Below are 27558 nucleotides of genomic sequence, written 5' to 3'. Positions count from 1 at the left end.
AACAATGTTTCTATAATAGGTGGTCTTCACTTTTAAACATTTTTTTTCCAAGCGGTGAATAAAACCAAACCATTAAACAGTTTTTCAAGTGTTATGATACTGGAATTGGTTTTTTTAAATGCCCAACGTCAGGGTATAGATTTAACCACAGTTAATAGGTTCATTTTGATGAAGGAAGCGAGTCTCTTAAAGACACAAATGTCATTCAAGAGAAGGGCAAACAGTTTAGAGGCTCCTAGGAAGCATGTGTGCAGCTCTGCCTCACTCCCCCTCGCCCAGCTCCACAAGCAGAGTACAGACGCTAACTGCATTCCTCCGATCCAAGGGAGGAGATCCTGTACAGGGTCCCATTGCCACCACCTTGTTCCTTCTCCCCTGGGCTCTCACAGTCCTCTTCTCCTCTCTGGTATCACTTTTCAACAACACAGGTGTATTCCTTCATCTAATTCTACGCAAATATATTCATTTTCTGTGGAACAAACTTGTAATCATGTAAAGTATTCATCTACACCCAGAAAACATGCAATATTTTTTAGTAGTCCTAGTCTGAATTTAAGAACAATCTCAAACTTATAAAGTTAACCTCAGAATACAAAAAGCAAATACTTAAGCATCTTTTTAGGATGGAGTTGACCAGCAGCAGTAATTAGGCAGGGATACGGGCATTAATCAGGCTGCCCATCCACCAATGGACTCTGAAATAAATGAGCAGTTCGAGGGATGTCATGTCAATAGAGCAAGAACAAAGAGGGCCACACCTATCTTTAGTGACCTTATGCTGACCTTATATTGAGTGAGCCTCAGCAGGTTCTCCAGTGACAGACTCAGCAACGAAAAGGCAAACAAGATGACTTGCAAGAAACGGGAGTCCTGAGACCCATACAGTCCTGACTGACTTATGAATGTCATATGACTGATGTATGAATTTGGTCCCAACTCTAAAGAGTGGGACCCATAAACCCATGAGTGTTTATGAAGTCAAGAGACCTCTTGATCTACTGAATCAAAGAAACCCCTACATCTACATCTACTGAATCAAAGAAAACAAGAAGAGGAGGAAGAAAGACAGTCACCCACATCAATTCGAGTGACCCAACACACACCATCCAGAACCAATGGATCTTTTCTGAGAACACTCTCCCTGTGTTTGGGGAAGTGGATGAGTCGTGCCGTGAAAATTCTTCCCTATAGCGTGATGGACATTAACTGGAAACTCATACACAGGTGCACAAAGGGCATGCTTCGTCTTCAAAGAGAGGACAATGATCTTAATTTTACTTATCACTGTCCACTGTCAACCATAAAGAGATTTATACCAGTCACACCCTCCAGCTGGGAGGGGTTAAAAGCGATCCTATTACATCATCTGGAGCCCATCCAAAGTACACAATTTCAGAAACATAACCTGTATCAGTCTGAACATGTGTAGAGAAAAACAGAAACATCTGTATTTTGGCCAAATCTCCCCCCACAGGGCTTTTTTTTTTTTTTTTTTTTTTTTAAGGAAAAAAAAAAGTTATGCAGGAGGGTTCAGTACATTTTAACTGTAACCCCCATAACTGGTAAGGATTAGTTCCAGGGAGGGCTCAGAAATCTCCATTTATTTAGCTCATTTCTAACCTTAGCATTTGGCTACTTTTAATATGCTTCCTTACTCTACATATTTAACTAAGATATATTGATTCTGTTCCATTCTTCTGCACCATACATTTTAATACCTTTTACAATCCAGAATTATTTACTTTTTTGTTACATTTCACACTGTTCTCTCATGACCAGAGTGCTTTGGTCTGGTTTTATATTGATCACTGTGATTTTATGTGGGTTTTTTAAAAGGTTTTCTTCCTCTTCTTCCACAGAAGATTTCCATATATAACTGCTTTTTATCTAATGAGGAAGATGTTCCTGAAAAAGTCGATCTGGAGAAATTCAATGACATCAGTGATGGAAGAGTTTAACACATCTGTCACTACTACCGGTGAATCCATTTAAAACTAAACCAAGTTTTCATGAAATTCTAACTACTTATCTCTCCATTGTTGCATCACAGGTAGAAAGTATTCTGTGTTATTTTATGACATTTGCAATAGCCTCCTAAACAACGAGCACTTGCCAGGGAAAGCAACTACCAAAACTAAAATAAAACCAAGTTATATATCCCTGGGGGTTAACCTACATAAGTACACCAATAATACTTCATCAATTTAGATATGCACAAATATTTTCATTATCCTAATACCAACTACACTGATGCAAACCACACAGAAGAAGACACAAAATAATGTTGTAAGGCTATTTTACCTTGAACATGTTTACCAAAAGAACTTGAAAATGACGTACGAACAGGAGCATCTCCATGGTCAAGTACAGGAATAGAAAGAGGTCTCCCATGCTTCTGTCCCTGGGCGTTATTTCAGAATCTGAGCCTTCTGAACAAAATGCATACAATGCCCAATGCCAGCTACCCTGTTGTCAAAGTATGCAGTTCTCCCTCTAGGAAAATCTAACCCATGAAGACTTAAACTAGCAAAACTGTCACTAAAGGGGACAAATGTAATTGTGTTCATCATTGTCTAGTAAAAGCATTTTACTGTAAGGGCACCTGAATGGCTTGGTCAGTTGAGAGTCTGACTCTTGGTTTCGGCTCAGGCCATGATCTCAGGATCCTGGGCTAGAGCCCCACATTGGGCTCCCTGCTCAGTGAGGAGTCTGCTTCTCCCTGCACCTTTCCCCCTGCTTGGGCACAAGTTCTCTCTCTCAAATAAAGACATAAAATCTTAAAAAAAGAAAAAAAAAAAAAAAAAAAAGAAACAACCACCCATTATGTCAACCATACTCAGAAAAAAAACAAAAAACAACACCACACCCACTATAACATCCTCTGAGAGACAGTCTATCACTATATCCATGAAATAAGAATGGCGAAAGAAAGAAAGAAAGAAAGAAAGAAAGAAAGAAAGAAAGAAAGAAAGAAAGAAAGAAAATTAAAAAGAACAAAGGAATAATGAGCCCAGAAAAAGAGTACCTGGAAATTAAGAATGATGAAGAGCTTTTGGGGAAAAAAAAAATTAAGAGCTTAAATTAAAAGAATCTTCCAAAAGGCATAACAAAAAAGATAAGTGAAGAAAAAGAGAAGATAAAGTTATTCTGCTGAGCAGGAATTCCAGAAGAAAACAGAACAGACTGGAAGAAATTATCCAAGAACAAATAGAAGAAATCTTTCGCAGACCAAAGGACAAGATGGGTAACTATACCACAGACTTGTTATGGGCACCTCACTTTCCAAGCCACAAAATCTTTACGATGAAGTAACAAAAAGGTCAGACACCAAGGCATTTCGTGAAATTTAAGGACCCCTCCCCCAAAGATAAAGATAAAAAAATACTAAAATGCCCAAAGAAGGCAAAATGGGTTTAAGTGTTCAATGAGAAAACTGGAAGCTAAAATAAAATGGAGCACTGCCTTCCAAACTCCACAGGCAAATAACCTTAGCCTTGAATTCTATAACCTACCTGCTCATCAAATGTCAATAGACAAAAATATTTTCAGACACAGAGGATTTCAATGCAGTTACCTACTACACACCCCTTCTCTCAGTAAATTCCTGAAGGATGAGCCATCTCCTTCAGGAATTGAGCAAGTGAGCAAACCAAGAAAAATAGTCAAGAGAGTTCCCAACAGAGAAGAGTGATGCAACGACATGCCAGGACAAGAACGAGAACAAGAACAAGGGGGGTCCCAGCAGGACAGCGCTAAAGCAACTAGTCTAATTCAGAGCACGACCACAAAGGATTCAGGGTGGTTTCCAAGGGGGCAAAACACCAACAGAAATACCAATGGAAAAAAAAAAATACTAATAAAAAACAAGACAATTAACAATTCCTAGAAAATACCAAAGCTGTTCGGAAAGTCATATACATTACACAGCTCAGTTTCAGGCAAGCCTGGAAGAGCCTCAACACTGGAAAAGTACTCAACAAAACAATTATAGAAATTATGCTGCAAGGATTAAGGAAAAAAGGATTTTACAAGGTGCAGAAAATTTAAGAAACAGCAGTGCAGCAGTTTATCAATAAGGAGTTAAGTACGTGGGGAGGGAGGGACGCCTGGGTGGCTCAGCGGTTGAGCATCTGCCTTTGGCTCAGGTCTTGATCCCAGGGTCCTGGAATTGAGTCCCATATCGGGCTCCTTGTGGGGAGCCCATTTCTCCCTCTGCCCACGTCTCTGCCTCTCTTTCTCTCTCTTGAACAAATAAATAAAATCTTAAAAAAAAAATATGTGGGGAGGGAGGTCTCAAAGGAGTTCCACGTGTTTGCCTCTGGAGAATGCAAGCCCGAGATGAAGGAAAGTGGGCCCAAAGTGCCTTGTTTCTTTACGAATCTCACAGAACTAAGGAACTTTCTAACTCTATGTAAGTTATTCCTCTTAAAATTAAGTATCAGAATACATATATATGTGAGGCTATGAAAACAAGAATCATTAAACCCTCTTTAGCAGAATCTATGTGCTCCTGCCTCCACTCTCTCCCTTTCTCAATTTTCCAATTCTAATGAACAGGTTACTTAAAATCCTTACTAAAAATCCACAAAATCTAGGGAATCTGGGGGGGCTCAGTCAGTTGGGCATCTGCCTGCAGCTCAGGTCATGATCCCGGGGTCTTGGGATTGAGTCCCTAGTGGGGCTCTCTGTTCACGGGGTGCCTACTTCTCTCTCTGTCTCTTCCCCTGCTTATGCACGCATGTGTGGGCTGAGTCAAATAAATAAATAAAATCTTTTTTAAAAATCTCACAAAATTCACAAAATCTGATACAAGGAGGAGGAAGAAGAGAGAGCAAAGTTTTATGAATGTAAAAAAAAAAAAAACCTACATTCACCCCATGTTACAGGCACATCAAGGTATGTGGGAAGAATTTCAAACAACTTTCTGGTCCACATTCAATTTTGTGAAAGTACATAGTAGCACTCTGAGTAAAGCCATCATTACTCTAAACCCCAAACCAAATAGTCTACACCAAAAAAGCACATCTCGCTAAATGTACTTCTTGGTCAAATAAATACCTTACCTTAAAAACAAACAAAAACCCTCCTCATATTAAGTTAAGTAAGCAATTGCCAGAGGAAGAAAAGAGCTTTTAACAAAATGTACCCTCCCACTCCCAAATAGGACCCCGCTGAAGAATCTGGTAAGTCTAGTGACTAGCCCTACCCGTGAAGAAGAGAGCAAAGTAACCGCCCTAACCACAGATAAAGTTCTGAAAATACCTGCTGGAAGGAAACAGCAGTATTTTAATAGATCCCCTTATTTGCCTTATTCTGTTCATTTTCCATATTGTTCAGAGAAACAACATCTTATCAATTGATATATTAAAGGTTTTGATTCTTTGGGTGCTAAGAGCCAAATGAGGATACAACTGACCACTTTTTCTTGTCTAAAATATTAAAAGGAAAGAAGAAAAAAAAGGACCATTGTGATTTAGATTAAACTTCTGTTTGTTTTTAAATTTATTTTTTAAAAATTATTTAATTTATTTATTTATTCATGAGAGACACAGAGAGAGAGAGAGGCAGAGACACAGGCAGAAGGAGAAGCAGGCTCCATGCAGGGAGCCTGACGTGGGACTTGATCCCGGGACTCCAGGATCAGGCCCTGGGCCAAAGACAGACACTAAACCGCTGGGCCATCCAGGGATCCCCTTCTGTTTGCTTTTAGAAGATGTCAAGCAGTTTGCAAACAGAAGTGCTTCCCTCATAGCAGAACGTGTCCCCAGGAAACTTGGTGCTGTAGCACCTGAGCAGCCAGAACCATGAAACAGTTCTTCATACAAACAGCAATGTCCCTTTTGTGGCCTGCAGTTCTGATAGGTCCTCTCTGTAAGAACTGCATCACTCAGTCACTACAGCTAGAGAACTACCAGCTCCTGAAGACCTCCCCTAACCAATGCTACTCAATTCTTATTAGACTTTCAGGTCACAATTAATAGCTAAATTATGCTATTACTGCAGGGGGCAAATTAAGTATGAATGATCTTAAATCTTAACAACTAATCTTTAAAATGACTTCACTTTGATTTGCCCTGAGCCTAAACTTCAGCACGTATTTTGACAACTAGAATGTTTGGCTGAGAGTGTGCCTCTCCCTCAAATCCTTAAGGTAAAAGGCAACTCAGATTCACGCTAGCAATACTATTTTTGCATGCTAATTTACATGATTTTTCTATCAAGTAAAACTCATTACATTACTAATGAGGACCGATTTCAGGATTTCAAAAACATGTTTTCCTAAGTTTCAACTATTCAAAGGCTACCTAGCTTTTTTCTTAATAGCACAAGGCTTTTAGGGAAGAATATTTTTTGAATGTTATTTTTTTACAGAAAATGAGCCTACCGCCTTGCAGCCAATTCAGAGTTTGCTATATTTCACAGCTAGTCTGTTAACTATCTTCGTTCACACTAAAATTGCTCGTTATTCTCCTCAAGAAATAAGTTAATCTCTATGTTCCATTTACTCTTGTCACATCCGCTACCTCCAAAGGGTTTTTCTTCTGCCCCTGTACTAACAATGCCTCCAGTTTTTCTGCCTAAATCACGTAGCTCTGTGGCCATTTCTCCTCAGACCACCCACCCAGTGCACAGAGGCAAGCACTTGGGGGGGAGGGCGATGAACCCTCATCTTCCCTCTCCACCTGGCCTCTACTGCAAGACAAACAGGCACACACCAGCCTGCCCTTCAGACAAGTAAACATTTTCTGAGTGCAATTTGAACATTTTTTTCTTTTTACAGCTTAATCAACATTTAATGGCAATATTACAAGCTTTTCATTTTCAATGAGAAATCATTTGGGTTATAGTTGTCCTGTCAAGAAATCAGAAAACAGACAGCCTTACTCTTTATGAAGCTGTTCCTTCTTCAAAACATCTAATCTCTATGATGGTAACATATGCTGTGTTTTTAGTATTTTACTGGGCAAATGTTTGGGAGAAGCATACATCAAATCATAGTAAGAAATGATTTAATGATCTTTAATCAACATTTTGAGGTAGTATTAATTAAGGCAGAACACTCACTTCTGAAATAAAATAGAAAAAGAAAAGCAAACCAGTCACAGTGATCAGTAACATCTGCAAGGCAAGTTCATCTAATGTTGAAATACCAGCTAAGTTATGCTGCGCAATGTTGAAAATCTCTGGAAAAATACCTTTTTAAACTGTGGACCAAGAAACTCAATTTAACTTTTAATCAAATCACAGCCACAAGAAACCTTCACTCTTCAAGAACTAAAAGCACTGTGGCCAAGGATTCAGAAAATGACAACAGAAATGAAACAGAATCATCTTTAAAAATTAGAAAAACATTTATTACAACAATGCAAATTTACAAACTTTTAAGATCAATGAATCATATTTCTTAAACAAAATAGTAATTCTATATGGTACATGATATACAAAAAGTTCTTTGTAACTATTACCATTACCAGTTACAAGGTACCAGATTCAATAAAATAAAACCTGAGAAGTAAAAACACTCCCTGTAACCAGAAATATTATAGAATACTAATTCAGGAAGTTGTTCAGCAGCTTATAAAGAAATAGGAAGTTGCTGACCACCTACTTGAAGAACTATTTCCTGCAGGAAAACTATAAGACGGCTGAAGAAGGCAATAATTCTCATAGTAATCAGCGAAGAATTCCTTTAAAATAAAAGCTCAACACACAATGTTGAAGAAATTGGTTTTAAAATAGTAAACTCACTAGCACAAATATTACAAACAACATACGGACTGTGCTTTTCTCAATAACTCTACAATCACACCAGAGCTCAAGTATGTGTTGGTGATAAATGTAGCTACTGCGGTACTTTCATCTTAGCACCTGCCAGGCTAAGGAAACGTCTTTACTCCAGATCTCACTGAACTACAGAGGGCTCCAGAAATAGCAGTGATTACCTGCCTATAATCCGTCAGTAGTTATACTGCACTGAAACCAGAAGATGGGCCAACTGACTCCAAAAAGTCATTCATCCGTAGTCACAAGGCAACAATTAGTTTCCAAAATCAATATTTCTAAGTTTTCAATCAAATGACATCACCTTACATGTTTGGACCATTCAGTCAGACTTCTTCATGCCAAGTATAAACCTCAATATACTACATACTTTATAACTTAAAAGTTACTTCCAATAATTATCTAAAGAGATGTATATAAAAATAATTTTAAAAAATTAAAAGATGGGGATCCCTGGGTGGCTCAGTGGTTTGGCGCCTGCCTTCGGCCCAGGGCATGATCCTGGGGTCCAGGGATCGAGTCCCGCATCCGGCTCCCTGCATGGAGCCTGCTTCTCCCTCTGCCTGTGTCTCTGCCTCTCTCTCTCTCTCTGTGTCTCATGAATAAATGAATACAATCTTAAAAAAAAATAAAAAGTTAATTAATTAAAAATACAAAGATGTATATAGTAAGATACAGTTTTTCACTGTTGAAAGGAGTGCAAAATAAGAACCTAGTTTAAGAGGATCCCTGGGTGGCTCAGTGGTTTAGCGCCTCCCTTTGGCCCAGGGTGTGATCCTGGAGTCCCAGGATGGAGTCCCGCATCAGGCACCCTGCATGGAGCCTGCTTCTCTCTCCGCCTGTGTCTCTGCGTCTCTGTCTCTGTCTCTGTCTCTCTCTCCCCACCCCCAATGAATAAATAAGTATTAAAAAAAAAGAACTAAAAGCTTTGCATATACATTAGAAAATTAAAAAAAAAAAAAGAACCTAGTTTAAATCTGCATTCTACATCTTGATGGCAACTTCCTCTTCAGACACAAGAATGCAAATATTGGTCCCAAACACAGCCTGACTTGAAAACAGCACAACCAGGGTAAAAATGAATTTGGACAATAGCAACTTGGCTCCAAAAGAAGGTTTATTTACCATCATCTCTGACCCACAGTCAGGACAGTGATCATAAGCCATTTATCTGTGCAACACACAAAAGTTGTTTATGGCAATTTATACAACCCATAACATCAGGAAAGTAGCTAACAACTACACTGGAACTTTTTGTAACTTCTCCAAATTACACATTGTTCATAAAGCTGATAGAGAATAAAAAATTTTATAAGCCCACAGTACCCATCTTCCACAAGCCAATGCTTCCACAAGCAATGTCTAGAATTCCTGACAAGCACTGACTAATCCATGATTTTGCCTCTCAGGAAAAATCCTTGCATTTCTGAAAGGTTTGATATGAGAAAATTATTTTATTTCTCTAGGAGTCCATCAAAAATCTTGAAGAACAATCATTCTGTTTTGTTTTTGGTTTTTTAAATTTTTTTTTGTTTTTCATTTGTTAAGAACCATGTTTTCTCTCCTTTTTCTCTTGCAGGTGAGCTTCTCTGCACTCCCTATAACCGCTGTTCACATGGCCACGTAATATCCCCTATCATTCCCTACAAACCCATTCAACTGGTATATTCAGGGTGGTGTGGTGTAGACATGCAGACCCTTCGTTAACCCACCTTTAACAATACCATAAAGAAACATTTCTTCTTAAAGGAAAAACCACTGGAAACTTTTTAAAATAGACATACAAAATGTTTATTTCAGGTCAAAATAACAAGATCATTCAAAATAATGAAAACATAGGTGGGAGTCCCCTGGAGCAACTATTATAGATACAGAAGACCAAGGGCACAAACTCGGCCCTGCAACCTAGTACATTTAGCTCCAGCATCGACAAAGAGAGGAGGTGAGCAGGCCATTGAGCATTTAAAATCTGCCCAGGTCAGCATGTGACCCAGCAGGAAGAGGTTCAGGAAAGGACAGCCTTTCTTTTTCCTCCCAAGGACCCAGTCTGTCTCTGTTCCTTCCCCTCAGGATGCATCCCTCCCGTGCAGCAGCTAGCTCCCTCACCAACTCTAGATGTTTGCTTGCAACAGAGGATCCCACTCACACAGATGAGTCTGCCAGACTCCTGCATACTTCCCAGCTCAGGCTCTTTATTGTTCTGCTTGAAACCTGACCCTATGAAATGGACAGCAGGACACCAGAAAAATCTTACAGGAGAGGGGGCAAAACACATAGAAACTTTTCAAAACCAAACTTTTTTCTCCGCTCTGCTCCTAACCGAGCCTGTCTGAAAACCCTACCCTACATCACAAACAAGCTACCCTGGAAGACAAATGATAAAAAATACCCACACAAAACAACAGTATTAATAATTGTATTATCTAATCGAATAAGTAAATGTTACATTTGCCTTGGGAGTAGATTGTCAAGACAGATCTCAAAAAACTTGGACTGTTTTTCACTTTGTTAATCTGATTAAACAGCAAGAAATAAGCAACTTCTTAAAAACATCACCTTCAGTCTATAATAATTACTTAAAAAAAAAGTTTTGCATATACATAAATCCAAAGAAGCGAGATAAAAATACTTAGGTCTTACCTACAAATTCAAACTGAGAAGTAATAAAATACTATTTTGACCTTTATGAAAATTTACCATTTTGTTAAAGACAAAAAAGGCTCATAAAAATAAATAACACAATGGCCTTGTTTCTGTTTTCCCAGAGGACAATTCTGTTTTGAGGACCTGGAACCTTGAACAAAGTCTGCTACAGAGCAATAGTATAAACGTGAAAACTTGTACTTCTCTTTATATTTTGGGAAGGAAAATAACCAATCATGCCAAGCTGTAGCTAACAGGTTTGTCATCTGACAATCCCAGATACTGTAAAATCTGACTCCCAAAAGAAGGCCTACTTATTTTGTCATTCTTCTCTACAAATAAAACATTCATTTAAAAAGATGTAAGTTGCACCATACCTGTTTCCTAAGACTATGCCTGCCTTTAATTCCCACAAGTTGAAAATTTTCATAGTATTCTTTTCAGCTGTAAACTAAGCTAATTAATAGACTCGGAACAAAGTCAAAATGAGAATATCCAAATTGCCACAAAAGATTATTAAAGGACTCTGAACCAAGAATCAATCAAGCTTTCAAAATATTACCCAGGCTGAAAAAGATAATTAGGTCATATTAAACTGAAAAAAAAACACAAAAAACAAAAAACAAAAAAACAACCAAAAAAAAGTTCTGCTTGCGTACATACGCATATATTATGTGTATATATGTAACATAATCTTGACATAAACATGAAACATAAAAAGCAAATGACATTTTATATCCTGATACCACCTTACTGTGCTTTCCAAAATTTGTTTTCTTTAGAAAACGACCTCTCACTGTGACCGTCACTTACTTCAAGAAGTATCTCTGACCAGAGGAGGTCTTGGCCATCTCCCAGCCGGCAGGCAGAGGTACATCGTCAGGTATCTCAAAGGAGGACTGGCGGAGGTGCTGAGCACTGGGTGCAGCTGCGGGGCCGGAGCTGACTCCAGTGGGTGTCAGGGTCCCCGGGGACACGGCTCCCAGCTGCAGGGAAGCTGGAGAGGAATGAGCTCGAACATGCTGTGGGGTCAGGGCTCCCGCAGTGCCTGCATCAGTGCTGGCCTATTAGGGATATTCAAACAAAAATTTCTTAAGTTATTTTTCAAGAGGGTCCCTTTAAATTTCTTTGACAGGGTTTCATTGAAACCAAGTATCTAAGTACCAAAGGCAAAATTTAAAATCTGACAGAGGAATACAGGTTTATAGATGTGTGTTTTTAAATGGTTTATGTGTTTTTAAGTTTCACAAACATTTGTAACTTTATAGATCAGCAGTCCATCTAAGTTACTTTCTATCTGGTACACATTAGGTGCACTTTCCATATATTTTAGAGGGAAACAATAGAAAATGAATGGAACATGGAACATTCTTACAGTACACTGGATTTTAAAACCTAATTTTTTTTAAATTTCTTTTATTTATTTATTCATGAGAGACACAGAGAGAGGCAGAGACACAGGCAGAGGGAGAAGCAGGTTTCATGCAGGGAGCCCGATGTGGGACTTGATCCCGGGTCTCCAGGATCACACCCTGAGCCAAAGGCAGACACTCAACCATTGAGCCAACCACGCATCCCTAAACCTGATTTCTGAAAGACCAAGGCAATGTGGATGTTCTTCTGAGTTCTAAAATGTCCTGGGTATCACACAACTCCAGGAACAGTGATACCCAAGGAATAAAGTAACTGTGCGTTCTCTTTTTTCAACGAGGTCTTTAGTACATAACGTCTCTTTCCCCACCAAGCCCCAAACACATGATAACTGCCATTTTTTCTCACCATGGACAAATGCCATCAATAAAGCCATCACAGAGTACACAACTCTTAATGTGTGACAGATTCAAATCAAATGTTCTTAAAAGACACCTAATGAAAACCCAAGTATGCATTCCTCCACAGATGATAAAAAATCTGCACAGTTCAACAAGAATATTCCAACAAGAATATTCACACACATTTACAACTGTAATGAAAGAAAAAAGTCTGCATCCAGACCCCAAAGGTCTCAGTGCCAGTCCAGAGTGGCTAACAAAGCAATCTGTTTTGTTATCTGTAAGATAAACAAACTCATATCTAATAGTTTGTAGACAAGAGCCTATATGCCCCACATCCGTCCTAGCCATAATCCAGCAGCTATTTAAGTTTCTCATTGGAATTAGGGTCTGATTGCTAAAATAAGAATTTCCTAGGTTGATATGGGGAAGGAGAGAATGGCTGATGCCATCAGCGGAAGCATGTGTGCCTGAAAGTCAGCCACACTGCTGAGTTTCCAATCAGAATAAATTTGAATTAGGAAATCAGCAGGAATAAAGTCAAACTTACAAATGCACAACCCTGAGTCAAGAAACTTATCAGAAACGAAGCCACAGACTATGAATAGAGCGTAAATCCATAAACTACTGGACGCAACTTCTCAAGGCTAGTTACTAGAAGAATTTTTTTTTTGTGACTTTACAGAGGCGGTTGTTTCTTGGCTTATAGATGCCACAAAATGAGATACACACACTCCTACGTGTGCTGTGGTTTCCAAGCACAGCAAGTGACGAGCGGCCTAGCTGCTCCGTGTCAGGTGCATCGAGGGTCACTGACCCCAACCGACTGCGGGAGGCCCAGGGCTCCCCTGCCCTCATGGCCCCCCTCAGGAGGTGCCCCCCCCCCTCCTTCGGCAGGTTCTCCCACATAGACTGCGGGACTCCCCCTGCCCCCTCCCTCAGGTGTCCCCTGCCCCCCCCCCACGCACCCCTCCTCCCCCTGCAGGCCCGGGGACTCCCCCCACCCTGGTCCCCGCAGCAGGGGGCACACGACAGGAGGGAACGGTAAGGGGGCGATCGCCGCTCCCGCTGGAGTTGCGGCCTGACTGGACTGACCGCACCGCTGTGTCTGGAAAACCGATGAACTTTCGGGCAAAGTTCCTGCGCTCGGGTTCAGCGCAAAGCAAGTTCCTTCCAAAGACGGCAGGCAGCGGGCGGCGGGCTCGGAGCACAGCGACGGCCGCGGACGGCGACCCCGGGGCGGGAACGCGCGGTCCTCGGGGCCACCCCCGGCCACTGCTCTGCTCCGGCCCGAGCTCCCAGCCCACCAGGGCCCGCTGCCCGCGCCGGACGCCCTCCCCGCGGCACCCCTGCAGGGGCCCCCAGGCCCCCCTCCCCCGGGCCCGGCCGCCCGACGCGGACCCCGACGCGGACCCCGCAGCGCCTTCCAGGAAAGCCGGGACGCCGCCCGCGGGAGGCGGCTGCGAGCCCCGGGGAGCCGGGCGGGGACCGGAGCGGAGACGGCGCGGCGGCCCCCCCGCCCTCGTCCGCGCGGTACCGCAGGGAACGACCCCGACCCCCGAGACGCCCAGACACCCCGCGGCCGCCTCGGCCCCACGCGGCCGCCGGCCGCCCCACCCCCACCCCGCCCCTCCCCGCCCCTCCCCTCCCCGCGGCGGCGCCGGGCCGAGGTGCGGGGCGCGGACGCGCGCACATTGTGCGAGCCCACGGCGGCCGCCCCCGCCCCCGCCCGCGCTCCCCTCCCCCACCCCCACCCCCACCCCCACCCCCACCTCCCGCCGTCGTCCCGGGGCCCCAGGAAGAAAGAAAGAAGAAAGAAGCTGGGCCAGTGCGCCCCCCAGGCCGCGGCCGCGCCGCCAACTCTGAGGGAAAACAATCTGGGCCCGGGACTCGGGGCGGCGCCGCCCTCCCCCCGCTCGCCCTCCCCCGCCCCCGCCCCCGCCCCCGCCCCGCCGGCCGCGGCCCCCTCCCCCGCCGCGGCCTCCCCGGCCCCGGCCCCGGCCCCGGCCCCGGCCCCCCGACGGCGGTACCTGGCGGGAGTGTGCCTTGGGCTCCGGCGGCTTGAAGAAGGAGTCGGGCAGCTTCCGCAGCCGCATGGGCACCGTCTGCGGCACGTTGGCCGTCTTGGGGTTCATGACGGCGTTGAAGAGCGCCTCCAGGTCAGTCTCCGAGTCCCCCCGGACGTGCACGATCTGGTGGCCGGCGGGGGGGGCCTGCGGCGCCGCCTGCGACCCCGGAGGCGCGGGGGGCCCGGGAGCGGACGGCGGGGCCTGGCCCGGGGGAGGCGGCGCGGACGGCGGGCCCTGGGCCTGAGGCGGGGCGGCGGGCGGCGGGGGCCCGGGGTCCATGGCGCCGGGCTGCGGGGCGCGGGGCTGCGGGGCTGCGGGGCTCGGGGGCTCGGCCGCCTGGGGGGTGCGAGCGAGCGCGAGGGAGCCTGCGAGTGAGTGAGGGTGCGAGAGCCGCCCCCGCCCGCCCGCCCGCCCCGCGGCCCCCGGCGGCTCCGCGGCCCCTGCGCTCCCCGACGGTCGCGGGGCGGCGGGGCGGCCGCTCCCTCCCCCGCTGCCCGGCTTCCTCGGGGACTTCCTTCCTTCCTCCCTTTCTCTCCGGCGGCGGCGGCGGCGGCGGCGGCGGCGCCCGACTGAGACGCAAACTCGCCGCCGACGCCAAAACTAAAGTTGAGAGAAGCGCCCGCCCGAGCCGCGCGCCGGCCCCGCCCCCTCGCGGCCCTTCCTGCCTCCGCGCGCCCGCCCGCCCCGGCTGCGCTCCCCCGCGGGCCGCCGCATTCCTGCGCTCTCCACGCCCGCCCCGCCCCGCCCCGCCCCGCCCCCCGCCGCACGTGACCCGGCCGCCGGCGCGCGCAGCCACCGTGGGGGGGTCCAGGTGCGGTGTGGGGGGGCCGGGGACCGCGCTGTACCCCCTGCGTCCCGGCGGGGGAGGGGAAGGGGACCTCGAGCTCTGCCCTCGCCGCCCCGGGACACCCTACGAGGAAAACTGGCGGCTTGCAAAACTCTTTAACTTTGGTTTGGTTTGGTTTGGTTTGGTTTGGTTTTGCCCTGGAGTTCGTCACAGTCCGAGCTCCTCCGCTGCTGGAAGGAATCCCTGCTGAACGCGGAGACCCTGCCTCCTGCCTCCCCTCCCCCCTCCCCCCCCCCCCCGCGTGGCTCTGCTCCCCGACCCGTGCTTAGGGGCCCAAATCACGCGGGAGCTACGCAATAAGGTTTTTATTTTTTAAGGTTTTATTTGAAAGAGAGTGCGAGCGCGAGCGAGCTTGGGGCAAAGGGTCAGAGGGAGAAGCAGGGAGCCCCACGCATGGTTCCACCTCAGGACCCCCCACCACAGGTGCTCCTGGAAATTTGCTCTTAAATGCGTGCATTCCGATATTTTCTAAAAAGTAGCTTTCTTGATGTGTGGTTCCGGAGCCATGTGGCTGGTCCGTCTATACGGTGCCGCAAGTTCAGTCAACCTCCCTGTTGTGCAAAGTTGCTCAGACTGTGAAGCCTGCAGCTTAGCCCATGCTCCAGAAATCCAGCTTTTTAAAGAATTTGCCTGCAATGCAAGGAAAGCAGATGTATAAGGGTTGAGCAAGAAGAAGTCTGAGCAAGACGATAATCTGTTCCTCCAGCCAGGACTGGCCCAGGAGGGTTCGGAGCAGGGGTCTGGGCCGATGTGCAGTGCAGGGCAGGGCAGGGCCTGCAGGACAGGCTGCCGGCTCTCCAGTGCTAAGGCAGGACTGGAACCCGCTGCCCCGCACCCCACTGTCCTCCAGAAGGCTCTGTGGGTCCCTGAGGCCCTGACTGCCACCTGGGCTTCTCTGCAGCCCGTGCCCCAAATGTCCCGGCCATGTAGCCACAAACTTGTCTGGAACTACAGAAATGTGAGTTCAGGTCCCAGCTCCACCATTTACTGGTTGTGAGACGTTGGGCATGTTACCGGTTTGCTGTTCTTTAATTTCTTTCGTGTTGAGGTTGGGGTAATAACACCTGCTTTATGTGTTGAGGCCTTCTGTGAGCCGTGGGCACTCAGCCCAGCTGTGGGCTCACAGTGAGTTCTGCATACATGTCTGTGACCGCCACATGTTGTGACACAGCCTCTCCTTTGCAGAAACCCCCTGGGGGACCCTCCTGGCAGTCCCTTCCTCTCTTGTCCAATTGTCCATCCACACAAAGCCGCCAGGCCAAAAGTGTGCATTAAAAATGTCAACTGGGGAAAAAAAAAAAAAAAAAAAAAAAACCTTTTTAAGAACCAAAGTGCTGGAAAGCCCAGGACTTGAGTGGAATCTTACTGCGAGGAACGAGGAATGCTGTCATTCCAGGGCTGAGGGTACAGCAGACCTTGCTTTGTTCAGTATTGTTACACCTGTTATTCAATGCAGAATAAAATTAGTTTTCTGAGTGGACTGGAAGACTGGATGATTCCATGTCCTACAAGTATGTCTGTAGCAGCACCCAAGATTTTGTAATTTACTGTTTCTTACCTATACAATTTCGGCCACAGGTTAGTAAAGGATAGAACATGTACTCAACACTTTGTCGCCTCTCTCCCCATCCCTGCTTCTGGAGCAGTGGCCGCTTTAAGACCCCTTGAGACACAAATCTCCTTACAAACACCCTTATTTCAGTCTCTCTCTGGACGGTGTTCTCAGCGCCACTGTCACAACGACATGCACTCCGCTATGGTGGGGCCTCCTCTCACCTGAGCCACCAGCTACCTGTGTCCATCCTCATCACATCCAGTCTCTGCTGGGCTACTCTCCTAGTGGCCATTTGGCTCCCTGGTTTCCTTACTCACACCTCACCAGGCATTCATCTCTCACTTTTCCACCAGCCAATCACTCCCTTTGTTTCTACTTCTTTCTAGTTCGGCTTAGAATTCATGACTCCGGGTGCCCAGGTGGTGCACTCGGTTGAGCAACTGACTCTTGGTTTCAGCTTAGGTCCTGATCTCAGGGTTGCAATGTCCAGCCCCACCTGCTCCACGCTCAGCGGGGAGTCTGCATGGGATTCTCTCTCTCTCTCTCTCTCTCTCTCTCTCTCTCCCTGCTCATGTGCACTTATGCTCTCTCTTAGATAAATAAAATCTTTAAAAAAAATATCATAACTCACTGCTTCAACCTGTCATCATCCTCTCTGCCTTCAATACCATGCCTTGTGTATTTCCTCCAACTGCATCTGTAAAACTGGATGAATTGGGTTGTCTGTCTTTTCCATTCCAATACCTAAGGCTTACAGGGGACCAGGCCCCACATTCATTAAAAGTTTCAATCGAAGATTTGACGTTTTGTGCAAGTGAGGTTATACCATCATCCCAGAGGTGTACCTTCACGATTGCAAGGAGGCATTCTTTGTACAGCTCTAAACTTTGTCCTATTACCCAGCGACACTATCTGCGTTAGTGCAGTAGGAATCAATATTTAAGGTAAGCTCCGTAATCATCTGGTATACCTGTGGGTACAGTTATATTGGACTGTAATCACTGCGTTAAAAGTATTTGCTAAATGTAAACATTGGAAACGTACCCTGTTTTTGTCACTCTCTCTTGGTATTCACCATGCCTAGATAGACTAACGGCTTAGAAAGAGGAAGTGTCCAACCCTTTCCCTGCCCCTGGAACTAGGCTACACCCATGTTCCTAGGGAGGACAGGGAATCTTGCCCGTGGGAGGATCGGTGCCACTCCATATTTATGGTCTCTGATCATGTTTCCTTGTATCCGCAGTCAGCGTCTCTCTTTTTTGTTTAAAGATTTTATGTTTAAGTAACCTCTACACCTAACGCGGGGCTCAGACTCACGACCCCAGGACCAAGAGCCCCACGTTCTACCCACTAAGCCACACAGTAGGCTTCTCGTTCCTGTGAGCCAGCCAGCTGTTGCAGGTGCTAACACTGTCCTCATGTGGATTCACTGTCCCCTACTCCAGAAGGTCACATCTTCTGACATAGGAATGCCACCGTGCACAAAAGGCCTGAACATCTTGCTCGGAACCCACAGAGACAGGTGGCCACCTCATAAGCACGTCCCTCCCCAGGCTCGTGGTTTGGAAGAGCAGCCCACAGGCCAGTTCTTTACTTCTTCCCCTTTCGATCCTTTGCCCTTTGACACCCCCACCTCCTTCACTCCGGCCATGCACTTATCCCATCTGTCCACAGCCATGTCCTTGAATCCAGCACCTGGCAAGTGGCATTGTGGTCCTCCCGTGGCCTGGCTGCGCTTCCACCTCACTTCCCCTCGCCATTTGCCGAGCTTCAGGATAATGTTCCACTTGTGTTGTCCACTCTGACGTTGCAGTGAGCTCAGCAGCATGTCCATGTGGTCACTGTGCAGTGCCCTCATGGGTCACACAGACCACTAGTGGGGCACATGGGCCTGAGGCCTGCAGTCATTGCTTCCATCCCTGGCCCTGTCTCACCACTCACCCACCCCACTCCACCTGCCAGCACCCTGGACCACTTGTGGTTCCCTTCTTGCCCTTTGGCCACCCAGGACATTCCTCCTGCTGCCTGGATCCCCTTCTTCCTGCTTTTCCCTGCTCTCCCTTGGCTCTCTGCTTCTTGCTGGCCTCTACCTTCCAGGCAGAGAGGCTGGCTTCTCTGGGTACTCCCACAGTCTGCATGCTGCCTCCATCACGGCACTGACCATGGCTGGTCCTCATGTGTCTATGTGCCCAGCCTCTCTGGGGGCCTCTGCACCAGCATCTCCTACCTCTGCACCTCCAGCCAGCAACGCTTAACCATAGGTGCTCAGCAAACACAGGAAAGAGGGAGCTGATAGACACACGGAGGGATCCCCGAGCCCCAGAGTAGAGCTGTGGCTTCAAGTCTCAAGCAACTAACGTGCCATCGTGATCTCTTTTCTGAACACTGTCCACCGGCCGTATAGATGTCTCTCCATCCTCTGCCTTCACAACATGCAGTGAATGCTAATGAACGGCCTGGATTTTCAGATGTTCTTGGTGAAATCAAAGTAACAGTTAACAATATGCCAGTCACTGTGCTCAGTGCTTTATGTGGGGTTTCTCATTTAATCCTTATAATACCCCTTTCAATTAAAAATTAAATAAAAAACCTCTCGTAGATGAAGAAACATGCAGAGAGAAGTTAAATAACTTGCCCAAAGTTGTACTGCTCGTCAGGGGATCTGCGACTGAATCTACATTTCTGATTCCAGAGCTCCCACTCTCCACCGGAAATATTGTGTTTAATTTCAGGCAGTTCAGAAGGGTTCTTGACAAATGTGTGCTCGCAGACTGATAAAGGGCTGTGGGAACCCTGTCATTACAGAAAAGTTGGCCAATCGGTGGTTAAGGGCGATACGGTCTCAATGTTGAACGTTAACCTGAGCTGCTCAGTGAGGCACCTGCCTTCAGCTCAGGTCATGACCTTGGGGTCCTGGGATCCAACCCCACGTCAGGGTCTGCACTCAGTGGGGCATCAGCTTGCCCCTTTGCTTCCCCCCACCCCATTTGTGTGTGCTGTCTCAGGTAAATAAAATCTAAAAAACAATGTTAAGGACAAAGCTGGGTTGATCACTGGGAAGTCAGATTGAAAATGTGAAGACACAGATTCTCTCATTCCAAAGGAGGAGTTGTTAAGGAAAAACAACCCTGTGTGCTCAGAGCTTGGGCTTCTCTTCTATCGCTGGGTCTCACTGCCGGTTCTGCCGGTGCTGCCACTATACCTGGCATGGAGCAGATGCAGATCCAAGGACACGGTTGTGCCCATCTTGCAGAGCCAGTGACATGCCAGGCCGGGCAGGAATTGGCATATTAATGCCTATTTCACAGGATGCTAATGAGGAGTACACAAAATAACAAGTATGAATGAGTTTTTATTATGGCATCAAGAGGATTAAGAATCCCAGGATTAGGGGCACCTGGCAGGCTCAGGCATGGAGCAGGTGACTTCTTATGTCAGGGTCCTGAGTTCGAGTCCCACACCAGGCATGTGGAGCCTATGTAAGAAAAGTCATTTAAATCAGATTTCTTTTATTCTACAACCTAGCTGAATTTATCCACATGGGAGAAATTAAAGTTAGTCCTGAGAGTTGGGCATGAAGAATTTTGGAGTCCAAAGCCCTCCAAGCTCAGGGCAGACCCCGGAGGGATATGTCCCAGACACCCTGGAGAGCCTTTCCAGAGCCTGCATTGTCCACATCCCAGCTTGAGTGGAGGAGCTACCGGAGCTCATCATTTACTACGCTTTACTAAGTTATGCTAAAAATGGAAAGATGACTTCTAACAATACTAAGTATATTATACTCCCTATCGATGGTTCTCAAGGTGTGGTCCCCAAACCAGCAGCATCAGCATCACTGAAAGTTTGTTAAGACATGTAAATCCTCAAGCCATAAACCAGACCTACTGAGACTCTGGAGGGGGGCCCAGCAATCGGTTTTAACAAGCCCTCTAATGAGACCTAACAAGGTTCTCATTCATATTAATGTTCGAGGACCACTATATTATACTCTACATTCTGTTTTTATTCTATAAGTAACAAGTATGCTTTGCAAATATGCAAGTAAATGTCTTCATCATTTTAGAGATAAGTATCCCCTTCATCTTATTATTTTTTCTATAAATATCAATATCTAGCATATAATATGCATTTGATAATTGGAAAAAATCATGTTGTAAAGGATCTCAAAAAAGTGATGTCTTGAATCTTACCTGAAAGCTGATAATTAATCCTATCTTATTTTTTTAGTCCTATCTTAAAAGATCCATTAAGTGATGATTCCAATTTGCTTATAGTTTTAACATTCCATGACTATTGTTTCGACTATGCATATTTTCAGCATGATAGGTAGCACAAGAAATGTTTTAAAAACTATTAAAAACTAAATTTCTTTTGAGAATTTGATATGCAAACTCTCTGAAAGTGCCTCCATATCTAAGTCACCATCAACATGGAGTTTCTAGTATTTTGGTAAATGGAGAACATCTGGACACCATCTCTAATAGCTGTTTGTACACTTGAATACAATTTGTGAGTCTTCCCTCTGTCTTTTTTTAAAACAGTCCCAGTTCCTCAACCTTTACTCGGTGTCTTGTCTCTCTCATCAACTTGTTCACCATCAGACAGGCTCCTGTGTCCTCTCCAGGTAATGTCACAATATGGTAAATGTGCTACACTGTCCAAAACATCATCTATACATCATCAACATATTTGAAGATCATTATTTACATACTTATTTTGTATCACTTACATATTTACATATTTATGTACTTTAGGTGTAAAAGTGTAAACATTTGTTTTTTTAAGATTTTATTTATTTATTCATGAGAGACACACAGAGAGAGGCAGAGACATAGGCAGAGAAAGAAGCAGGCTCCACACAGGGAGCCCAATGTGAGACTAGATCCCAGGACCCTGGGATCACAACCTGAGCTGAAGGCAGACACTCCACCACTGAGCCACCCAGGCATCCCTAAAAGTGTAAAATTTAACATTATTTTTTTTAAAGATTTTATTTATTTATTCATGAGAGACACACACACAGAGAGGCAGAGACACAGGCAGAGGGAGAAGCAGGCTCCATGCAAGGAGCCTGATGTGGGACTCGATCCGGGTCTTCAGGATCACACCCTGGGCTGCAGGCAACGCTAAACCGCTGCGCCACCGGGGCTGCCCTTAACATTCTTTAAAAATATTTTGTTTTTGGAAGTCAAAGTCTGAACTCTTAAAATGTGTGCACGAATTTGTTGTGTTGAACTGGAGTAGCAGCATTTTGAACTAAAAGCCAGAGATGGCTTAGCCCAACCAGGTCTCCTCTTCTACACAAGAATCTGATGTCATGAGAGACCTGCACCGTCCCATATGGAGGCCCCAACCACTTACCACTTATTCCCTGGAACACACAGTTCCTCAAGCACACTAGCCATGCTTCCAGCATTCATAGGTGCACATGTGGCAAGTAGCTTTGGGCCGACATGGCACACATCTGGAACATTCCCCGTATTGCAGAAAGTTCTGTTGGGCAGCACTGGGCCAAAGCATATAGCTCTTCAGGGACAGAGCTAGACTTTCCATTTCCTGGTCCAGACATATCCCACCATACTACTATCTTTTTTAAAAAATACAATAGATGATTTATCCTACCTACGACATTTATTAGGTTCCTGTACAAAGCATAGTGCTAGGCATGGATCTTGACCCCAAGGTTTTAAAGACAATTACTTCAGGTGAGGCTGCTGCCCGTCTAGAACATGGCAGGTGTTTAGTTACATCTTTCTGGCTTTGGCTGTTGATTGCATATGCGTGTGTAACTTTGCAGAAATATCTCCAGTCCTTTGACTTCCCGGAGACGTCAGACGCCACTCAGCATACACCTCAATTCCCGCAGCTAGTTCCAGGCTGTTCTCCCAGGCCCCAGCCTGCCTTTCTTGCTCCCATCCATCGTTTGGAATCTACACCCTTTCCCTTGTGCTCTCCCACTCGAAACTCTAGCGTATCGCATGCTAACAATAACCATGATAATATCAACGACTTAGATTTATGTTGTTTTCACTTGCACGTATATTACCCTTTTTCTTTCTTTCTTTTTTAAGTAAGCTCTTTGCCCAGCATGTGCTTGAACTCACATGAGATCAAGAGTTGCACGCCTACAGACTGAGCCAGCCAGGTGCCCCCACTTATCCCATTCCTTTCTTTTTTCTTTTCTTTTCTTTTCTTTCTTTCTTCTTTCTTTCTTTCTCTTTCTTTCTTTCTTTCTTTCTTTCTTTCTCTTTCTTTCTTTCTTTTTCTTTCTTTTTTCTTTCTTTCTTTTTCTTTCATAATACCTTTATTTATTTATTTATTTATTTATTTATTTATTTATTTTATTTATTTTTTAAAGATTTTATTTATTCACAAGAGGCACAGAGACAGGCGCAGGCCCCATGCAGGAAGCCCGACGTGGAACTCGATCCCGGGACTCCAGTATCATAACCTGGGCCGAAGGCAGCGCTAAACCACTGAGCCACCCAGGCTGCCCTATTTATTTTAAAGTAAACTCCACACTCAACATGAGGCTTGAACTCATGACCCCAGATTGAGTCGTTGTCTGTATGACTGAGCCCCTTACCATTTCATTTAATTCTCATCTTTCTTTCCAGATTTCAAGACCTTCAATCAACTGTTGTCCTTTTATTTCATAATAAACATTTTAAGGAGATTTGTTCTGGAAGTTCTAAAACCTGGAACCTGAGAATCATCCTTGACTTCTCTAATCTGCATTTGCGGCCTTCAACTCAATCGATTAAGTAATGTTGGTTCCGGGTCCTAAAACCCACCTGGAATACATGCACTTCCCTCTGCAGACTACTCACCCACACTTCTCGTAACCAAGCAATACAGAGTGTGATAACCAAAATTAATTTTCCCACAGCCCTGGAAGTCAGAAGTCCAACCTCAAGGTGTCAGCAACATTGGCTTCTCCTGAGGTTTCCCTCAGCGTGGAGATGGCAGCTCTATGGTTCTGTCTGGGTCTCTGTCCTACTCTTATCAGGACATCGGTCAGACTGGATAAAGGTCCACCAATAGGACCTCATCTTCCTGTAATTACCTCTTTAAGGCCTCATCTCCTAATGCAGTCACATTTTGAGGTACTTCAACATATGAGTTCTGGGGAGGACACAATTCAGCCCATCGTGCTGCATCTTCACAGAAGCCATCTATGCCCAAATTGCCCTCCTGTCTCACTAGATGGGGATAGTTTCTTCATCTTCTCACTCCACCTACTATAAGGTAGCCACAATGCTTTTTCCATCTTTTAAAGCCTTTGAAGGACACCTGGGTGGCTCATCGGTTGAGCATCTGCCTTTGGCTCAGGGTGTGATCCCAGAGTCCCGGGATCGAGTTCCACATTGGGCTTCCTGCATGAGGCCTGCTTCTCCTCCCTCTGCCTGTGTCTCTGCCTCTCTCTCTCTCTCTCTCTCTCTCTGTCTTTCATAAACAAATAAAATCTTAAAAAAATGAAATAAAGCCTTTGAGTGGTTCCCTGTTGCACGACCATTATGGTCTGACCTCATTTCATTGACTTATAAGATGTGTGTGAGCCATTTCCCCAACTTCAACTCCTGCCGTTCCTTCGTGCCTCCTTTGCGCCATTGTGACGTCTGGCAGCTCCTGGAACACACGAAACTCATCTCCCATCTCAGGCCCTGTGCACATGCTGTTTTCCTGAAAACATTCATATGCTTACGTCTCAGTTCAAATGTTACCGCCTCAGAGGCGTCTTCTCAGACTAAGCACTCTTTTTTCAAAAAAATTTATTTATTTTTTAAGTGAGCTCTATGCCCACATGGGGCTCAAACATGTGATCCCAAAATCAAGAGTCCCATGCTCCACCGACTGAGCCAGCCAGGTACCCCTCAGACTAAGCACTTTTTGATTTATTTCCTAGAAAAATCGTAATTTATAATTACTTTATGTATTTTATATTTTTATCAGTAGACTATATGTTTTTCAGAAACAGTGGTTTTGCATTTTGTTCACAGTGTCCCCAGGACTCAAACTATGCCTAGCATCCAGCAGACATTGGCTGTTTGGTCTAGTCTCTGGCCGCTCCCTAGAGCACCATGGTCCCATTTGTCCCCCAGCAGCGCCATTACAGTAGAAACCACTCTGCCCCCTGGGCGGTACTGCTCATCCCGGGCCTTGTTCCCTAACTGGAGGTCTGTACCCCTCCATCCGACACCTGTTCCACCCGTCCCCCCCCCACCACTCCCTTCTGGAAACCACCAATTTCTTCTCTGCATTTATGAACCCGCTTCTGGTTTTTTGTTTGTTAGATTCCACAATAAGTGATATTGTATGTTACATCTTTCTCTGACTTATTTCACTGAACACAATACCCTCTAGTTCCCTTTAGTAGTTGCAGGACTGTCATTTATTATTTTTTTTAAAGATTTTATTTTTAAATACTCTCTTCATGGGGCTGGAACTCATAACTCTAAGGTCATTTAACCTGACCGTCATTTCTTTTAAAATGTTCAATTCCCTTTCATTATCAACCAGCCTCTCCTGGTTCCCTTGGAGCTTCACTGGTGTGTTTAACCTTATAGGTGTGAGGTACATTGAGGCAGAATAACTGTTTCATTGTACAATATGTTTTGGGAATACATATTGGATCAAGAATTTAGTTGAATAAAAGTTTATATTGTCATAGCTAGTTTCCCTTGACCATTTCTCTCACACACCTTTCTAGTGACAAAAAAGGTAAGAAAAATAATTCAGATTCCTAGTGCTGGCTAAGGCCAAGTGACATATTTTTACTCTAAAAAAATGCACCCAAAGCAAACCACCTTAATTAAACCCAGTTTGGCCTGCCTATCTCCGTGACCTTTAAACTTTGTGCCAGGTCAGGACACTGAGGGTGTCAGATACAGTGGCTGCTGGTCTGCCAGTTGGACACCGCTAACTGTGGCCTCACTGTGGCCTTTTGTGCCAATTAATGCAGATTTTACTGGAAGACCCCGTGTGTCCCTGTTATTCTTTGTTCTATTGTTTGTATCTTCTCTGACAGCAGGGCACTGGTTCCCAGCTGTGGGGTTCCCCACAATCATCAGTATACATGGTTGAGGAAATACACAAAATAATGTTCTACCTCATACAAAAAGTGAGAGCAATGAAAATAATACCATTCAAGTTCATCAGACTGAAAAACATGAAAATCTGTGGATGTGTCAGGTCTCTGACTAAACTTCAGGTTTCTGGAGAGTAATTGGGTGTTTCTTTTCACATCTCACTGCACCTGGCACTGCTGCGGGCGCTAGAGCGCAGACTCTCCAATGTGCAAATGTCATCTGATTTGCTGCCTAGCACAGAGCAGGCAATCCACAAACACTGGTGGAGCATGGACAATCCTTGCTGGTCCGCTGGCCAAGGAGAAGCCTGCAGCCCATGTCAGAGCCGTCATAGATTCTAAGAGCTGTAACCACCACAGTGGGTTGACATGGGGTTGGAACAGGAAGCATGGGCAGGACAAGGGAGTTCCCCTCCCCAACCACAGCTTCCTACCACAGCTCCCACTTCCCAGTCCTTGTACCTCAAATACTCAACATGTCATAATTCACCCCATTGCTGACTTTTCGGGGCCATATTTGATTTTTTCTGGTGCGCATTCCATTGTCGTATCCTTTGTGATGCCTGGAAAGGTTTCCCTTGCTTGTCATGCAGATGGGCCGATTCTATGCTTTGACAAGTACAATGATCTTCTACTCGATCTCTAGACTTTGGACTTTCTTCACCCCAATTCATCACTGCCAGGCTAATCTTCTTAGAACACCACTTTGATGATGCCCTGCCGCAAAGTCTTCCATGATGGCTACGCATCACCTACTAAAAAGATTTACATTTCTCACCTTTGTGGTCACAGCCCTGTGAGCAGGTCCATCAATCTGTCTCCTCTGCATTAGTGCCCAGGACTCCTGGACAGAACTCCTCAGCTCCCACCAGCCAGTGCAGTCATGTACCCTGGAGCCACCTGGTCATTCATCCCTCCTGGGACCCCAGTGTCCCAAGTTCTCTGGTCTTCAGACTGAGGCCCCTTAGAATTGTCCAGATTATACTCCTGCCACCTTCTTCCCTTAAGTAATTTTCAGAATTTCTGAAGAATGCTCTCAAGTCCCAGAAAATGATTCTGTTGTCACCAGTCCCCACTGTCAGTTTCTCACTCCAGAGAAACCCCATCCCTTTGCTGGTCGCAGGTAGCAGCGGGCAGTTCTAGCACCAGCTGCCGGAGTTGCTGCCATCTGGGACAGTTCTGGCCTAATAGCATGGCTGCGTCCAGAGTAGAACAGTGTACAGCAGGACCACAGGCTGGCTGTGGCTGACCCTCATGTGAGGATGCTCCCCACCCTCCTTATCCACCTCCCCCGCCCCTCTGCACACCTGCAGTCACGCTTCGAGGGCCACCTTCTCTCCTTCAATCAACAGATACTGAGGGTCAGGCACTGCACTACACAGGGGAGATGTGGGGGTGAGGCACAGAGATACGGGTCGTCTTCCTGATAGACATCACATGATTACAGATAGACCAGTGAGCAATAATTCTAAGTGTGCAAATAAGTTCTTGGGAGTACAAGCATAGGTTAGGTTCTCTATATTCTCTGGGGCCCAGAGCAGGCAAGCCTGTGCTCCCAACTCTTGTACTCTATCCAGTCAAATTAGCAATAGTAGAACCTATAAAAAAAGCAATTCTGAGCTTGAGGAAGACCGGTTTTTACATTATTATGCACAGTTGAGCTCCTGGTTTTTTCATATTTCCTTGGTGAAGAATGAAAAGAGCCCAAACCCACACATACTGGCACTATTCCAAGCCAAATAATGTGTATTAATGTATGTAATTTTCACAATAACCCATGACGAACCCTATCATTTCCCCTA

At 45.5% G+C, this 27558-nt stretch overlaps 1 protein-coding gene across 13 annotated transcripts in view; it reads right to left on the bottom strand.

Annotated features, from left to right (window-relative positions):
• YAP1 (Yes1 associated transcriptional regulator) overlaps positions 1-14560 on the bottom strand; it is a 104687-nt gene extending 90127 nt beyond the window's left edge. For 12 of the 13 annotated variants that reach the window (XM_072821730.1, XM_072821734.1, XM_072821732.1 and 9 more), the window contains exons 1-2: positions 14228-14560; positions 11239-11489 (exon numbers count right to left, since the gene is read on the bottom strand). In XM_072821730.1, the coding sequence (XP_072677831.1) occupies positions 11239-11489; positions 14228-14545 (569 nt within the window). In that variant the 5' untranslated portion in view covers positions 14546-14560. Of the gene's footprint in view, positions 1-11238; positions 11490-13969; positions 14071-14227 lie in introns of those variants that run through there. The other variant, XM_072821742.1, reaches the window with a different exon arrangement.
• Between the last annotated feature and the right edge of the window lie 12998 nt (positions 14561-27558).

Source organism: Canis lupus, chromosome 3 (assembly GCF_048164855.1).
Source record: "Canis lupus baileyi chromosome 3, mCanLup2.hap1, whole genome shotgun sequence".
Taxonomy (NCBI): domain Eukaryota; kingdom Metazoa; phylum Chordata; class Mammalia; order Carnivora; family Canidae; genus Canis; species Canis lupus.
The sequence above is the reverse complement of the archived record's forward strand: the minus strand, read 5'-3'. Positions and strand labels throughout refer to the sequence as shown.